Source organism: Syngnathoides biaculeatus, chromosome 11 (assembly GCF_019802595.1).
Source record: "Syngnathoides biaculeatus isolate LvHL_M chromosome 11, ASM1980259v1, whole genome shotgun sequence".
NCBI classification, from domain to species: domain Eukaryota; kingdom Metazoa; phylum Chordata; class Actinopteri; order Syngnathiformes; family Syngnathidae; genus Syngnathoides; species Syngnathoides biaculeatus.
In genome coordinates, this window is record NC_084650.1 from 6885546 (window position 1) to 6903924 (window position 18379).

At 42.1% G+C, this 18379-nt stretch overlaps 1 protein-coding gene across 3 annotated transcripts in view; it reads right to left on the minus strand.

Moving 5' to 3' along the window:
* enpp6 (ectonucleotide pyrophosphatase/phosphodiesterase 6) overlaps window positions 1-18379 on the minus strand; it is a 72555-nt gene that overhangs the window by 18848 nt on the left and 35328 nt on the right. The window contains exons 1-4 of one of the 3 annotated variants that reach the window (XM_061835856.1): window positions 18162-18301; window positions 9538-9644; window positions 9439-9458; window positions 8675-8786 (exon numbers count right to left, since the gene is read on the minus strand). In XM_061835856.1, coding sequence (XP_061691840.1) covers window positions 8675-8786; window positions 9439-9458; window positions 9538-9644; window positions 18162-18230 — 308 coding nt within the window. In that variant the 5' untranslated portion in view covers window positions 18231-18301. Of the gene's footprint in view, window positions 1-8674; window positions 8787-9438; window positions 9459-9537; window positions 9645-18161; window positions 18342-18379 lie in introns of those variants that run through there. The other 2 variants (XM_061835857.1, XM_061835855.1) reach the window with 2 other exon arrangements.

Below are 18379 nucleotides of genomic sequence, written 5' to 3' on the forward strand. Positions count from 1 at the left end.
ATTGGCCTCGGTGATAAACCTCAGCTTCCTCTTTTCTTCTGCCTGCTCACACAACCTGTCAGCCTTCTCAATAAGCATAGCTATGTCTCTAGTCTGGCTTTTTGGGGTTTGAGGGTGTCTATCTCTGCCTTAGCTGCCTTCCTCTTCTCTGCCTGTTTTGATGCATCCTTCTTCTTCTTTTCCTCCTCTAGATGCTGGACGTAAATACTTCTGGCAGAAGACGCAGCGACCAACAGCTCCCTTGTGATAGGCACCATGTCAGGCCCTCCATATTGCTGGACCACCTCCACTATTTGCCTCAGAGCAATCAGCGACTCCTTACTTAGGTTGTCCTCGGTGACCTCCTTGTTTGTAGAGAAGCCTCTTTCCACAGATGCCTGTCCATGGGACAGGAGCAGCAGCTGCTTTATGACGCCCCATAGCTCCTGGAACTGCTGGCTTTCCTGCTGATGCAGAGTGGAGTGGAAGAGCGTGTCCAGCCTGTCCTTAGAGATTTTGAAGTCAGAGAAAGCAACCCTAATCTCCTCATCTTCTTGGATCTTTTCATTCAGTCTGGAATACTGGAACAGAATCCTGCCGCAATTGCTTTCCTCCACCCTTCAGTGATCCACCATGATGTGTAAGGTTTTTGGGAGTTTTTTTGTTGTTGTTCTCCTTTTCATCTTTCATGGCAATGTGCCGGGGGTCCATCCAGTTTAGTAGGCGGACTAAACTGTATATGATGGGGGCCTTCTCCAGCAACTTTTCTATCATCTTTACCAGGAAAGTTTGGCAGCTCATTCTAAATTCCTGCTTTACATGGTCGGTTGCAATGCCAGATTTCAGAAGCAGTCTCTCAGCAGCAAAGCCAATGCCTACTTTCGATAAATCCACCCATTGTGACTGGTCACCCACATTAATCTTGACAAAGCTGGTGAGGGAGGCTGCCTTTTCGTTAAGGACTTCAGGCTTGATGAACTTTTCCATCAGAGTCTTGATGAGGGTGCCCATGTCCTTTGCGATGAAGGGAAGCATAGGCTTGTCAGTCTGGTACAATTTCAAGAATAGTTCCACCAGCCTGGCGCACATGAGAAAGAAGTGAAGCTTGGCAACAAAGATGGGGTCCTGTGCTGCTTTCTGAACAACAGTGAAGGAGCTGTTGGTTGGGCAGGTCACCTTCTTCGTCATTGCTGCCTCGCAATAATCTCGTACGTGTGGCATCAGGGTGATGGCTCTCTCTGCCACATTAATGTCTTCAAGCCATCTGTGCTTGCAGAACATGAGAGGGAGAGTGTCGGATCCAGTGACTTGTTTAAAGTCCTCGCGCCTGGCAGGTGCATCGCGAAACAAGTTGTAGAGGCTGGACAGAAAATCTTCCACCCCCCATCCAGCTGCCTGCCAACCGATTCGAAATGCGTTATGGAGGATGTGGAGACCGCAGCTTCCAGTCTGCAGCATACGGCAGGTGGTCATCTTTTCTATTTGTTTTTGAATTGATTTGTACAGCTTCCAATTAACATTGGGGCCATCCATCGAGAGCTGGAGCAGCTTTTGGTGACCGAAGTCACACACGATAGGGTCCAGACGCTCCTTAAGATCAGTTGCTGCTGAATGTCCCAGGAATTCAGAGGTGAGGTAGCAAGTGCAGACCCAGTCATCAATCCACAATCGCACATTAATGTCCAGCTGCTTCTCTTGCATCTCATGATTTAGAGACTCATCAAAGAGGACATACTTTGATTCAGCCTTCACTTTCTGCCTCAGTAGAGATGAAAAGTGGGCAGCGATGCCAAATGTAGCCAGGTATAAAGTCTTCCTTTCCCCACAGTGGTAGTTTTTAGCAATGTCACTGTCTAGGAACATGACTGCAAACACTTTAGAATTATTTTCGCACGATTTATAACTGTAATGGCTGCAGATCACTTTTAAAGTCCACACGATTTCTGCCTTTAACGAGTCCGCCTTCGTGTATTGAACTACGTTCATAGAGCCTGACTTCTGGCTGGTTGAAGTCGATGGCTGACAACTGTAGGTGGGCATGCACTGCTTGTACCACTGCCTGAAGTTGATGCTTCACTATCTTTATATTTTAGAAACAGATTCATACCGACGGAAGATGAGAGAGTCTTCGCCAAATCAGCGTGTCTCCTTTTTTCCGGTGCGACTCCAGCGCTTTGACGCCCATCTTTCCTAGCTGGTAGCTCTCCTTGCACAGATGGCAGTAAAACATGTGCCGATCTTTTGCATCTCGACGAACCCAGCTTACAAACTCCTTACTTTCAACCCAAGCATCTTGAAAAATGCATTTCCCCATGATACAAGTTGGATCGATGAAAGACGTAACGAAGACGAAGTGAAATGCCGACTCACTGAAACGAAAAATGGAATATCGACGACAAGACGGCGACTCGTTGTCAATACGGTGACTTCCGTTGACAATTTCCGGCTGTTTTCGACGCCAGACGGATCACTATTTTTTTTTAAATAAAAGATAATTTCTTTTCGGGAGAATTTTGGCGGTAAAGGTCCTCCCTTTGATTTTTCATTATTTAAGGCCTTTTTAGGGGCTTGACCGGTTTTCGCGGATTTTAAGGACTTTTAGGAGCCCCGAAATGCACCTTCGAAAATTTTGGGTTTTTTAGGGACTTTTAGGGACGCGTGCGAACCCTGTCACACCCAGCACTAGCTGCATGCTGAGCCCCCTACTTTTCACACTCTACACTTCAGACTGCTCTCCAATGCACACCAGCAACACCTTGATGAAGTATGCTAACGACACCACAGTGGTAGGCTGCATCACAGGAGGTGATGAGTCTGCTTACTGGGATGAAGTGGACCAGATGACTGTGTGATGTAGAGACTATAACCTGCTACTGGACACATCCAAAACAAAAGGAGTACATGATAGACTTCAGAAAAAAACAAAACGGACATTCAGCCCATTTTCACGAGCGGGACCTTTGTGGAAATGATTAGTGACTTCATCGAGGAACTGCAAAGGTGGCTAAGAAAGCACACAAAAAGATTAACTTTTCTAAGAATCGTCAGGAAGAACAACATAGTCAAGACTGCTTGTATCTTTTTACCGCTCCATCCTACAGTGCATCTGCTGCCCTGTGATTGTGGTTTGCCAGCTGCACAATTCCAAAAATGAAGAAACTCCAGAGGGTCACCAAAATTACTGAGAAGGTCATTGGGAGTCTTCTGTCCACAATGGAGGACCTTCACAGCTCTTACTGCCGTAGGAGAACCACTACTATCCTGAAGGACTCCTCCACCCAGGCCACTCTGTTTGTGCTACTGCCATCAGGGGGCCGATTAGGACCATTAAAACCAGGACAAAAACACTGAAAAACATTTATTTTTCAAACTGCTGTTAGAGCCCAAAACAATGACTCGCTGTAATATGTGAAATACACTAATGCAAAAACTCCAGTATTCAATATATAGTAATTTCTCAAAAATAATCCGCAAATCTTTCCAAAAATATCTTTAAAAAATTAATAGTGCGCATTATATTTATGTATGGATGAAAAATAAAAAATACAATAACATTTTATAGTCGTATACAGGTAGATAACGTGGTAAAAAACGTATACATTTCAATATGATATTCGATGTCTTATGTTCCACATTTATATATATTATGGTAATGTGCACCCCCAAACCTGAGCTCTCAGAGCTCCTCCAGGACCTTGCAATTTATGATTGTTAGCGTAGCATGCTTGTTGGTACTGCACCAAATATCATAAACGACTGCCCATGAGTTCATTTAAACTTAAACTAAGACAAAAAAAAATGTCGACTACAATGGCTAGTTGTGCAGCTGCTTTTAAAAGAAATGTGTCATCACTCGTGCCGATGATGCCAGCAACCCGGAAGTTGCGCCACAGTCAGAAACAAAGATGGGTATTGTTGGATATCATTTTTAGATCAATATAAAAATCCGTTAATCATCTGACTCCAAATTGTGACCTTACCCGACCACCACTCATCCAACAATTTGCGCGCTCGTTCTGCAAAGAAAGGACCAGGAAGCCGGCGTTTTCACACGCAAGTGGATTTATTCCTTCAACAAACACCTTGTCACGTCCCATCGGAAACGAGAGTAGGACCCAAATGCAGGAACTCGGAAGACGCAAGGTAGTTCAAGAAGAGACACGTTTATTGTATGCAAAGGTCGGGGATCGAGCAGGCAGTCCGGTGCAGCAGGGGTAGTTGTGATGTCGGGCGAAGAGAGCAGATGAGCGGACAGGCAGGAGTCGGTACACGGGAGAACAATCAACGCAGGCAGAAGTATCGAAGGAGTCAGGCTTACGGGGTTGGTCGGAGAACGGACGAGGGTCGGTACACACAGGTTCAATCAGGAATACGAGAGTGCTGGAACGGGACATAAAGCTCAACGAACTGGCGGAGGACCAGTCGTCACCGGGTCCTATATAAATCCCTAGCATACTCAGGCTGCATGAGGCGCAGGTGTGCACCTTCCAATCAGCGCACCTGCGCGGACACCCGCACAGCTCGTGCTGAAGCGGCAGGATCATGACAACCTGGGTCTTGGGTCCCTCTCATTACAACGCTGTACGTCTCTGTTCCCTCCAGCCGACGTACTACACATCCGAGTTGCCCAGGACAATTTAAAAGTACAATCTACTAATTCACTGTTGGTTATGCGTCTCCTTTAGTTATCCTTGGCGCTCTCTCATTGGTCTTCTTTGGTCCGCAGGATGGTGGCCCGACTCCTCCCGCCTGCGGTTGTTGATGTTTTGTTGCCCCCGTCTCCCTCTGGGACAAGCGTCGCGTCGCATCACACCTGCTGATTGTGGTCATCACCACCCAACCGTCAAGAACATTCCGTTCTAGCACGCTATCTGCTGTAATCACTTTCTTGCCACATTCTCACACTGCAACTTTTCATCCACAGACTTTCACACATTAAGCAGTATTGTAAATACATCGCCTTGTTGATTAACTTTTATACATTTCATTTCCTTTAGTATCAAAACAACATGAGTTCAAACTATGTAATAAGAGCATCATAGGGACATTAAAATAAATGGGAAAGCACATTGAAATGTCCACTTTTTAAAAAATGTGACCATTGTGCTCGTTTCTACGTAGTTTGAGCTCACATTGTTTTGATAGCCACCTGACGCCATTGTGAAGGATAGTACGGATTGGCCGAATGGAGGGGGAGAAGTTGCACTGTGCAACCAAAACTATGGGGATTAAAAAAATATTTCAAGTCATCAATGATGAGTTCCACAGCGATGCACCAAATAAAGCTACTATAGATGTTTTTCGGATTGGAGATGAGTCATAATGCTTCTTTTGAAGGCTTGGCCTAGGATGTGTAATGGAGTGGATAAACTTAACTATGCACAAATGTTTTATGCATAAATATTTAATGCAGTGTTTAATAAACAATGTTAAAGAGTTTATATTTTTAAGACTGAAATATGTGTTAATAGCATTAATAAAATGTTGTGCCATCATTGAGCATTTATTTTAGTTGGTTGAGGGATTGTGTTCAGACAATTACAGGGACCAGGACAAGCGTGTCCTGTGGCCTGTCCCGAGATTATATTACCGCTACATCAGCACATGCGCATTGTTATTATTCATTGTGGTACAGACCCTTTGAAAAACAATACAGTCAAGAAACTAAGTATTTGAACACCCTGCTATATTGCAAGTTCTCCCACTTAGAAATCATGGAGGGGTCTGAAATTTTCATCGTAGCTGCATATCCACTCTGAGAGAGATAATCTAAAAAGAAAAATCCAGAAATCACAGTGTATGAATTTTTTAACTATTTATTTGTGTGGTACAGCTGCAAATACGTATTTGAACACGTGACTATCAGCTAGAATTCTGACCCTCAAAGACCTGTTAGTCCGCCTTTAAAAGTCCACCTCCACTCCATGTGTGATCCTGAATCAGATGCACCTGTGTGAGGTCGTTAGCTGCATAAAGACACCTGTCCACCCCATACAATCAATAAGACTCAAACTTATAACATGGCCAAGACCAAAGAGCTGTCCAAAGACACCAGAGTCAAAATTGTACAACTCCACATGGCTGGAAAGGGCAATGGAGAAATTGTCAAGCACCTTGGTGAAGAAAAGGTCGACTGTTGGAGCAATCATTAGAATATGGAAGAAGCTGAACATGACGGTCATTCTCAGTCGGAGTGGAGCCCCTTTCAAGATGTCACCTTGTGGGGTCTCAACAATCCTTAGAAAGATGAGGAATCAGCCCAGGACTTCACGACAGGACTTGGTCAATGACCTGAAAAGAGCTGGGACCACCATTTCCAAGGTGACTGTTGGTAATACACTAAGACGTCATGGTTTGAAATCATACATGGCACGGAAGGTTCCCCTGCTTAAACCAGCAGATGTCAAGGCCCGTCTTAAGTTTGCCAATGACCATTTGGATGATACAGAGGAGTCATGGGAGAAAGTTTCGTGGTCAGATGAGACCAAAATTGAACTTTTTGGTCATAATTCCACTAACCGCGTTTGGAGGAAGACGAACGATTAGTTCCATCCCAAGAACACCATCCCTTCTGTGAAGCATGGGGCTGGAATCATGCTTTGGGGATATTTTTCTGCACATGGGACACGACGACTGCACTATTTTAAGGAGAGGATGACCACGGCCATGTATTGTGAGATTGGTTGAGGCTGGTTCTTTCAACATGACAATGACCCGAAGCACACAGCCAAAATCCCTCCTGCAGTGTGTGCAAACCTGGTGAACAACTACAGGAAACGTTTGACTCCTGTAATTGCAAACAAAGGCTACTCCACCAAATATTAACATTGGTTTTCTCAGGTGTTCAAATACTCATTTCCGGCTGTATGGCACAAATTGTTTGAAAAAAAATCATACATTGTGATTTCTGGATTTTTCTTTTAGATTATCTCTCTCACAGTGGACTTGCACCTACGATTAAAATTTCAGACCCCTCCATGATTTGTAAGTGGGAGAACTTGCAATATAGCAGGGTGTTCAAATACTTATTTTCTTCACTATACAACCACAAACCTAACAAAATATAAATACAGATCATTACTAATATTCTGAGCATATGGGTAGCGGCAAATTGGTGGTGCGTATAGTACATTGGTAGAAGAGTTTTCCTGATTTTTTTTTTTTTTTTTTTTTAGGTGAACAGGGGCGCATTATACTCAAGAAATTACCATACATATCAAGCCTGCAGTAACTCACAATGTGCACCTTGTGTAAATATCTGCTCAATCTGTATTTCTGTAATGTGCCAATTTCACTTATAATGTTTGATCTTGTGATTTTTGTTTTTTACCCTTATTTTTGCCAAACATATGTGCGTTCATCTGAGATGACACGCTGTGGCGACCCCGAAAGGGACAAGCCGAAAGAAACTTACTTTTTTTTAGAGTTTTATATATTTTTATCTGTCTTTACACTTGATAAGGAAGTTATTAGTATGTTAGTTATCATGATAAAAGTATATCATTACTACTATAGTTGCTGTTAGGATTGTTTTATCACAGGTTTGTTTCTGTTAGTCTTAGTCTGAATTGTTCTCTTTGTGAGCTGCGTGCGTGTCTTGAAGTGTGACCCAGTGCCCCCCTGGCGACCTCAAGCTGATACTCCTGAACACTGGGAAGCGATGTCTCCATCTTAACCTCAGCATGTTTCCCTTCTGATCTTAAGCAGATACTCCTCAACACTGGGAAGAGATAACGCCCTTCTACCGCAAGAGGATACCCCCAAATGCCATAAACGTGTTTAAACAATGTCATGATTTTTCTCTTGTGGGTTTATCAGGACAATCTTGCAGCCTTGAAGAAACATGTACCTTAGTGTTTATGTGCTGTTGGTGTAGCCATCAGTGTCAGTATTTTCACTGTGTAACCATGTAACCCTTTGACCTAAGAATCCAATAAAAAAAGAGCAGACAGGGACTACCACTTTGGCAGTCTGAGGGAACGCACTCACACAGTGTTTTTTTCTCTTATCTGTCCCTCTCGAGAAAGACAATCTTGGTTGGTTTGAGTTCACTCTCTACAGTCCTTAGGCTTGTCTTAGCTGTTTTTCTAGGAACATCTTTGACAGCACTGAATGGTCTGTACCTTGTTTTTTCATTGTACTTGTTGCAATGACAAATAAATTTGAATCACACAACCACAGTACACGGACAATGGTTTTCAGTCCAGGTAACCATTTTACTGAAATAGTGTGGTTATTCAGATTTCTTTCCTTGCTTGAGTCCTTTCAGTTGCCAAGCCATGGAGAGCGCAGTCCTGTCCTCCCCTTTTCTGCCCTCTCTCATCTTATCCTCTTGGTTAGTTATTGATTCCCCCCTCCCCATCCACAAATGGAGCAGTTAAAATATTTAACACATCACCACTTTATTGCTATCCCTTAAAACTCTTTTTCTGTGAAGTTGTGGTTTCAATAACCATCCAAATGATGTAAAAAAAAAATGAAAATAAGCAAAGCATTTCAAACGCCCCTGCAGCACAGCAAAACTGTTCCAACACAAAACGCAAACCAATACCCCATTCTGCATGGCCAAGCACTCCCCCCCCAAAAAAAAAAAAATAGCTCTAAGCGATGCTAAATACGTTAAAGTGAATCAGAGGTGCTCTATGTCTACTGCTCAATTATCCTTAGCAGTTTAGTTTTATAGACATGTTCTTACCTTAGTAAAGTGAGGGCATGTTCAATTGAATCAGTTAGTTGTCCTATTGATGGACTGTGGCTGTACATCTCACAGAAGGTTGGGCGAAACCCCAGAATCTCGACCTCACAGCCTGGAGACACACAAGACACTTGAGATGCCATTGATGTCAACTGACAGCATTACTGACGTTCCAAATAGTACTGCCTTTCAAGTCCAAACTGTGAATTTGGATTTAATTCTGAAATTATAAAAATATATTACAGATAAAATATTTTGAAAAAAAATGACTGCACAATTTGTAACTCTGTTAGCGTAATTCCCAGTTAGGTGCAGCACCCATACCAGGAGTTTGCCAGATTGTTTCTTTGTCTGGCGATAGACTGCATACTGTGATATTACTACTACTCCTTGTTGGTTATGCTTCATATTTTGTTTGCGTTGTAGTTTTGCTTTCTTTCTTTTAGCAGACTCCCTTATTTGTTGACAGTGCTTTTTGTTATTGTTCCAGTGAAATCAGTTTTTGGTGGTGGGTATGAGTTCCAAACCCACCGGTGACAGGTTACAATTACACACACACACACACACACACACACACACACCACACACACACACACACACACACACACACACATATTGTCAGAGCAGGCAGAATTAGTTTATTGGAAAGGCAATGGGAATGGTCCTTCAGGTCCACTGGCAGGTGGTGGAAGCAAGGAGGCTGCGGCTGGGGGTGACAAGGACAAGCAGCAGGCTTGACGATGTGGTGGCAGGAGTCCACTTACCGAGGAGTACGGCGGGAACACTGAGGAAAAGGAGAAACACGGAGGTTAGAGTGATGGTAAGGTATAGGTTACTTACTTCAACCAGGTGAGCTGAGTTACCAATGAATAAGCTGCAATACTCTGGAAAGAGTTTCTAGGATCTGCCAGGCTGAAATGCAGGTGGTAACGAGGGTCGATTGTTGACAGGTGTGTGGCTGAAGAAGCTGCTGGAAAGAGAGAGGGGAGGGGAGAGAGAGAGGATGCAACCACCAACCAGGCTCCAAAAAGGGAACTGTAGGGCAGCTCATGACAGTTTACACAACGTTTAAGCACATCAAACCTTATAAATCACACCTTGTACAATGTTTGTTGTCACTTTCGGTTTAAAAAAAAAAGGGAAGATTATGGTATTACATCACCTTGACAAAATGAAAAGCAGACTCACTTGCACATTTCTCCAGAGTGGAGGCAAAGTTTGGTTGCTTCAAACAGTTTCCTGACATTGCCAGTTGATACACCATCCATCATTTTCTGAACCGCTGATAGAGCCCGCCCACCTACGTCATTAAAATCACGTGACTCGACATACAGCCAGTGAAACAAAGCATTGTTGCAAGTTAATTCCATTGAGACGGAACGAAAATACGTCTTATAGCACGACAGAGTTTTGCCTGATACCGTTAAACATTTAGAAGGTGATAATAAACAAAGGTAGGTGGAAAAATTAGATACTTGGCATAGAGGACCCATATATACTGCCGAAGTCAATGTATTTGTCGATAAGAAAGTGGACTGTTAATTCGCTTCCGCTTGTCTTGGACAACTGGTTATACACATGTATCTGGCGAGTAAGTCGTCAAGATTTACACAGAAGAGTTTGAAAGCGTAGAAAAGTCTGGACGCATACAAATACTTCATTGCTGGATCTGTTCTCAATCAAGAATACATCCCACATAGTGATGGACCCACTCGGATTTTTCCAATACAAGTACCAATATTTAAATAAATTTACATATCTCGCATTCATTAACTATGATTGGGGAAAAAAATTACGATGGAGTCGTTTCCTCCGTTCATAGAAGCGTATTCCGGGCACACGTTAACCTCTGTAAATGTGTCTGCAAAAGATGTTTTTTTTTTTTTTTTGTTTGAAAACGCATTGTTCTCAAATGAGTAAACTTGGCATCATAAATACTTCTTGGTAATTTGAGATCGAGAAGAATAATTCCTACCTGAAATTAAATGATCGCTACACAGGCGTGTGTATTTGGTTGGGCACCAGCCATCACATATAATTGCTGAAATCCATCAATCAATCATTTTCTGGTCTTTTCAGCTGGTATGCTATAGAATGATCTCTTTGAATATTTGTCTTGTCTGTTGTGACAACACACAGGACAACAGGTCTCAGGCATTGTAAATATTCTCCTCCAATTCAATGTCTCCCACAGTGTCGAGCAGCTCTGTTTGATGGACAATATGGCGCAATGAAAATTGTGACGTCACGTGCACGAGCTCTATCCTCACAAGGGTCGCAGGAGTGCGAGAGCCTATCCCAGCTGTTATAGGGCAGGGGGCGGGGTACACTGAACTGGTTGCCAGTTGACACACAAACACAAAACAATTAAAAAAAAACAATTAAACATGTAGCTAAAAAAATGTTGAAAGGATGGATAGCCTAATACAAATTTATAATGGGAAATGCCATCAACAGTACAACAAAAATTTGCAAAATGTTGACGTTTCCCGTTATAATTTGCCCACATGGACAGCAGACTCACAAGACACATGTATTGAAATAAGTGGCACGGGGGCAGCAAGTCAGGAGGAAAGTATGTGAAAGACAAAGAATGTAAAGTTCTGGATCAAATCACACTTGAAAACATATATACTAGATATCCATCCATCCAATTTTCTTTTCCGCTTATCCTTACAAGGGTCGCGGGAGTGCTTGAGCCTATCCCAGCTGTTATTGGGCAGGAGGTGGTGTACATCCTGAACTGGTTGCCACCCAATTGCAGGGCACATGGAAACAGACAGTTGCACTCACAATCACACTTAGGGGCAATTTAGAGTATCCAACAAATGTTGCATGTTTTTGGGATGTGGGAGGAAATCAAAGTGCCCGGAGAAAACCCACACAGGCATGAGGAGAACATGCAAACTACACAAAGGCAGGGCTGTGATTGAAGCGTGCACCTCAGAACTGTGAGACCAACACTTTAAAGATGCACCACCATGTTGCTTATACTAGATATACTACCGGTAAATAAAGTGTGTCTACTACAAAGCAGAACTGACTAATGTACGACAATAACATGTCTATGATCGCATAAACAAGGTAGCTATTTTAGCTTATTTACCTCCCCAAGAGGGGTTGCGTGAGGAAGGGCATCCGACGTAAAAATTGTGCCAAACAACTATGAGCGTTCATCTGAGATGTTACGGGGTGGCGACCCCTAACGGGACAAGCCGAAAGAAACTTACTAATATATCCTTCCAATGCAACTTGGAATGTATAGTGAAGTTCCATAAGTGAAGTTTGGAGACAAACCACAGTCGTTGGCCTATTAAAGGACAAATCTTCGTATCGACAATAAGTGGAGCGGCTGGAACTATGGTACAGCCGACACAACCTGGAACTGAAACCCCATGACTGTAAAGATGATTGTGGACTTCAGGAGGCATTCTTCTCCACAGATGCCGCTCATGCTGTTCAACTGCCCTGTGTCAACAATCCGGGTCTTCAAGTTATTCTTCATGACCAAGACCTTCTTCCTGGGAATTAGTCTCTCAGTACCTGAAGTGAGAGTTCAACATCAACTCCTTCCTAAAACAGGGTCACCAGATGATGCACTTCCTGCGGCTTCTGAGGAACCATGGTCTGCCACAAAATCTGTTGAGGCAGTTCTAAACAGTTTGCTTTGAATCAGCCCAATCTAGTTTGGTACTGCGAGAAAAAAAAGCACAAACCCAAACTGCAATGGACAATGAAAACTGCTGAAAAAAAAATGTTGATACCCCCCTATTTACACTTGAGGACTTGCACGCTGCTAGAACTAGGACAAGCGCATGCAAATTCCTCTTGGAACCTCCACATCATGGTCACCACCTATTCCAGTTCCTTGCCTCAGGTAGGAGTTATCGAATTACACAAACTGGAACTAGGAGACATTTCTATGGCTTCTTCCCTCTTTTCATTAACTTCTTAAACAGCAAACTTACAATTGCATTATAACATGCTGCCAATTTCATCGTGAGATTGTTGTCACATCTCTGATGGTCCAATTACACATGATTTGCTGCAGTAGTTTCACCACTCTCCACTACTTGTATATGTTGATGACTAATACTACCCACTTGTGCTTGAGAAGTATCTGCACCATTTACACAATTGACATTGTTTCACACTGTTGTACTACTAGTCACTTTAAACTGGATAATGTCTTGAACCCTCTGCGCCATTCTCACAAGGGTCACTGCACCATACTATTGTTCTATTAGTCATTTCAAAAGGCGCTAAATTGCTAGACTCAGCATCTTTTGCATAATTATAAAAAAAAGTTAAAAACTGCATGGCATTGCCACCTCTTATTGCTTAATGACTGTGACACTTATCACTGTTATCATACTAGAGCGGCTCCACCTACCAGATACAAATTTGTGTGTTTTTGACATAATTGGCGAACAAGGATTTTTATTTCGATCAGATGATTATGATTGATACGCAAACTGCTACAGCTACAACTGATGCCAAAGCATTAAACAAGCAGACTGGCAACCCGTGAAGCCAGTGGTTACCCAACTTTTTTGCAGCACCCCTTTTGGTGATGAACCCCCCACCCCACACACACAGTTTTTCAATAAATATGCATACGGTTAGCCAAACCAACAAGGATAAACAAAAACCCAAACGTTTTTTCTGCTAAAATTTTAAATCTTGAATTCCTGCAGGGCAGCACAGGGGCGCAGCTGTTGAGCATTGGCCTCACAGTTCTGGGGACCGGGGTTCAAATCCTGGCACAGCCTGTGTGGAGTTTACATGTTCTCCTCGTGCCTGTGTGGGTTTTCTCCGGGCACTCCGTTTTCTTCCCACATCCAAAAAACATGCATGAGTTGGACACTCTAGATTGCCCCTAGGTGTGATTGTGATTGTGAGTGCGACTGTTGTCTGTCTCCATGTGCCCTGAGATTGGCTGGCAACCAGTTCAGTGTGTACCCCACTTCCTGCCCGATGACAGCTGGGATAGACTCCAGCGCTCCCGTGACCCTTGTGAGGATAAGCACCTCAGAGAATGGATGGATGGATGGATGGATGAATTCCGGCAATCATTTCAGTGGATGGTGTGGGGTTGTGTACTTGATAGTAAAAACCTCTCCATTTGCTGGGTGTAACTTAATAATGAAAAGTGTTCATGGAAGACCCCTCCCCACCCCATCCCCGTCAAAATGCCAGGCCTCGCCAGTTTGAAAACCACTGCGTAAGCTAATTAACAGCCAGCTCTAAACACTCATTTGCTGATTCCCATGTCACACACCAGGCCAGGCCCCACCTTAAAGGTCAATTGACAGCCATCTCTTCATTTTAAAATAGATAGTGATGAAAACTACATATAATAATATTCACTTCAATGTCTATACAAAAAAAAAAGAGCCGAGAGAATGTTATTAATGCGCAAAGTTGCGGAAGTCTCACTCGACATCCCAGTGGCGGCCATATTGCCTGCAAAGGTATTTGGAGACTTCACACTGCGACAGTTGTCAATGAGAAGACACTGTGCCACCTGCTATGGGAGATGAACAAGAGAGATCTTTGGATTTTTTTGACGCTCCTTCTGAGACTGAAGCTCATTTCGAAGAAGTAAACATCTCCGAATCAAGTGAAGTGACCGGGGCAATTTTACCCTATCGTTTCGAGCCATATTTAGGTGATATTCTAACTAACAAGAGACTCCCTGACAGATGGATGAGGAATCTGATGAAATGACATGCCTATAATTGTTCGATTTCCTCACCCTTTTACAAGTCTTGTGCATGTAGCGTATTCAGGAGGACCCATGCCAGGTGAAGTAATTACTTCAGGCGTGCTCAGACACCGGTGGCCGGTGGGTGGGGGGTAGGGGGGAGCTCTTTTCTTTCCCCGGACGTGGCCAAACCACCTCTCCGCCTGATCCACCTCCACGTCGAGGCTAACGCCGGGCTGACGGCAGAGAACAACAATGCTGGCCAGCGTACATCGACACGTTTAGCACCCCTGACTTACGTACTTTATGAAGTCATTATGGTGCTGATCTTTTGTTACATTCTGAGAGAAGGATTACGTCGTCAGACGCAGATGGAGCTTTTTATTATTGCTGCTTTCGGAGAGGTTTTTTGAGTTAACTGGTGACTTTATGTCTAGTTAGCTAGTTGGCTTGTGTTACACGCTATGAAACTGTCTTTGTACTTCTATTTTGTGGTTTTGTGTTGTGTTGTATTGTATTGTGTGTGATTAAATTGTCTTAAACGTAATACAAGTGCTTTGTAATATTTTGCCGGTTTGACCAAGGGTATTTATTCTAAATTCAAATGTAACATATGCTACAAACTGTGAGACAAATTATTTTTTTAATAGCTCCTTACACACCTACCTGTCATTTAGAACCCACAAAGCTCTCGTCCTTTGAACCTGTGCAATCCATTTTTCACGACAAACCGGGTGTTTTGGAAAAGTGTGAAATGTAAATCCATCTGCCTGAGTGTTCGAGCAAAATTCAGCAATACAAAGAGCCGGCATTTTGGCTAACACGATGAAAAAAACGAGTAATTTTGGTGTGTCAAACTCATTTCACTTTGTGGGCCACATAAGGCTTCAGTTGATGTCAAGTGGGCTGGAGCATTAAAATTATACCATACTCTGCTATAAATAACCAAAATATCGTGTCTTTCCTTTGATTTGGTGTAAAGAAGCACAAGAACACGAGGAAAATGTTGAAATTTAAAGAACATTCATTTTACAAAACATTTCATGAAACACCTCAGATTTCCTTAGACAGATGTGGAATTTACTTTTATTGTTCAGATATCTGCATTGCAACTGATCCCATTGATTGTACAAAGGCACAAAACTTTAACAAGTAATTGATATTGAAAAATATAGTAATGGACTAACATTAAATGAGATTTATAAGGAAAGGAATTTTAAAACACGTGCATATAAAATATAAATTTAATCCCTGCCTACAGTTTACAAACTAAGAAGAGTGCTATTAAATGTGTAAGTATGAAAGTATTCACATGTCCTGTAAATGTGAAAACTTCATGCATGAAACACACATACACATACAATACATACTGAAAATTAATGGAGTTGCATGAACAGTAGAATTCCACCATACTTTTTTATAGTGACGTTGCTAACATTAAATTGCACATTTTTTTTTATCACCACAGTAAGAATTCATCTTCACAGAACTGTATTTTTTCAATGTAAACAGTATCTAAAGCAGCATTTTAAATGCGTTAGTCTCGTCTGGACTTGTTTTTGTTCCTGACACTAGGCATCTTTTGGGCTGTACAAGTGCATCAATACCAGGTACCTTGTCCTGACGAGCTGTCACTTTCAGAATGTCATATAAGTGCTTGTTTGTGAGCCTTGAGGGCATTGTTTTATTGATATTCATTACTGAGAAAATGTGTTCACAAAGGTAGGTTGTCCCAAACATGCACAACATTTTAACAGCCAGGTTTGGTAATTTGGGGTACCCTGGTAGTAGATACTGATAAAAATTTGTCCAGACCTACAAAGGCAAATGTGCCCTTCAAATCTGCATCACATTGTGAATCAATGCTATTTCGCTAGGAATTAGGTAGCTGGCTTTTACTACTCCCTCACTGACTTGTCAGCCCTGCATGAAAGTTGACTGCTGTTTCCTCAGGCCCGCCTGCAATTCGTTGATCTTATCTCTTCTCAGTTGTCCTTGCAAGCAGTCATATTTTTCGCTGTGAAGAATCTCATAGTGGCGTCAACTTATATTCCTTCAAAACTGAAACTTGTTGCAAACACACCAAGCACAAAGGTTTTCCATGCATTTCTATAAATTAGTAGGATGTGGTCCATTTTTCACTGAAAATTCTACATTCCACATCTAATTTTCTCCGTTTAGATAATGACATTTTGGCTAATAACGGTATAGGGGAGGGGTAGAAACCAGCGTAAAAACCAAGTTGTAACAAGCAGCAGATGGATAGTCTGCTGTGTTGGGTCTGTCTCAGTGACAGACCGAGACTGCTGTTGTCTTCATTGACAATGTTGTCTTCTACTCTGGTCAAAACGGATAATCCATGAATTGCATCTAATTAAAAATATTTATTCCGTGTATTTTATGCATTTTTCACTTTTAAATTACCCTGCGGGCCTGATTGACCCTCCTTGGCCTATGGCCCGTATATTTGGCGCCCCTGGTTGTTGTTTTCCTTTCGGCTTGTCCCTTTCGGGGTCGCCACAGCGTATCATCTCAGATGAATGCATATACATGTTTGGCACAATTTTTATGCCGGATGCCCTTCCTGACGCAACCCTTCTCAGGGAGTGGAGGCCCCAGTGGGATACGAACCCACAACCCCTGGTATAAACCAATATAAACACTCGACCCCACTACTGCAAAAAACGTCACTTCCTGGTTCCTCTCCAACACAAATGCTTCGAGAAGATTTTCATGGCGGGAGATGCAAAAATCCATATATGACAACATCCTGACGTGTGGTGAAAAAACAAATGGGTCCATTCCAGCTGACTTTTTCTTAAATTAAAAACAAAAAAATTATGCTTTAGGTGTCAGTTGACATTTAAAATGCCTCATACAAAGTCACAGCTTTTATACCGTGGAACATGAGGATAGCGTCCCCAAGTGGATAATAGTAGTAACTGTACCTCACATGACTTTTTGTTGAAATGCCAACTAATTTATTACATTACTTAATTAACTGATAGTATAATCGATTCAGAAAATAGTCGATAGCTGCACCCTACATAAATATTATGGTTATTATAAATCTTCAAACACATTGATATACACACATACAGCAACAACATATACAAAAAGAACATATAATACAGACAATGCTGCCTGGAATGTTGTGACACATCATGCTACTACAGTGAAGGAGAATAAGGAAATTCTGACTTACCTGTATTCTGTAAAAATCCATGAAAAAAACATTGCTTAAAAAGCAGTGCTATATTTCCTACTCATCGCCTGGTCTTCGTATTTTACTTGCGGCTTAGTTTGGAAATTAAGACACTGCTTATTAAGTATCTAATGGTATTTATCTACTTTAGTCAAAGCAGTTGCAATCTGTTCCAATGAATGGGTACTGTAAACTTCTGCTATTGTGGTAGTAGAACGTATACGTATACACACGTACATGCACAATTCCAAAACTGGACTCAGTACCCACAGCTAACCTATAAGGACTTATAGAACAATTTGCTTTAAGGACTTATAGAAAAGTTTGTTTTAAGATGCCTTTGAATTTTTTTAAATCAAATTATTTAGAAAATTCTGTGGAGAACCTCAACTTTGAGTAGTAATTTTTTACCTTTCAACAACTCTTATTAAACCAAGCTGTTGTGAAGAATAATTCACATTAATTCAATAAACCAGTCTGTGGATGAATACTATTACTACGACAAGTACTACAACTCTTATTTGAGTGTAATTAAATAAATTATATAAAGGATGAATGAAATTGTTTGCCATCACCTGGCCAGTAGTACATGAAAACATTCTTTCCAAGCTTCTCCAAAGTGATCCATAATGGCTCTGATCCATTCCACCAGAGAGGCAATGTGCTGTCAGGATTGGTCCCAATCAGAAACTCTTTCCCAGAGGATTTATCCCACATGTAGTTTCCAATCATCTGATGAACATCACAGTGCCGGCCTGGAAAAAAAGAAGTAGTAATTATGATTCAACGATAG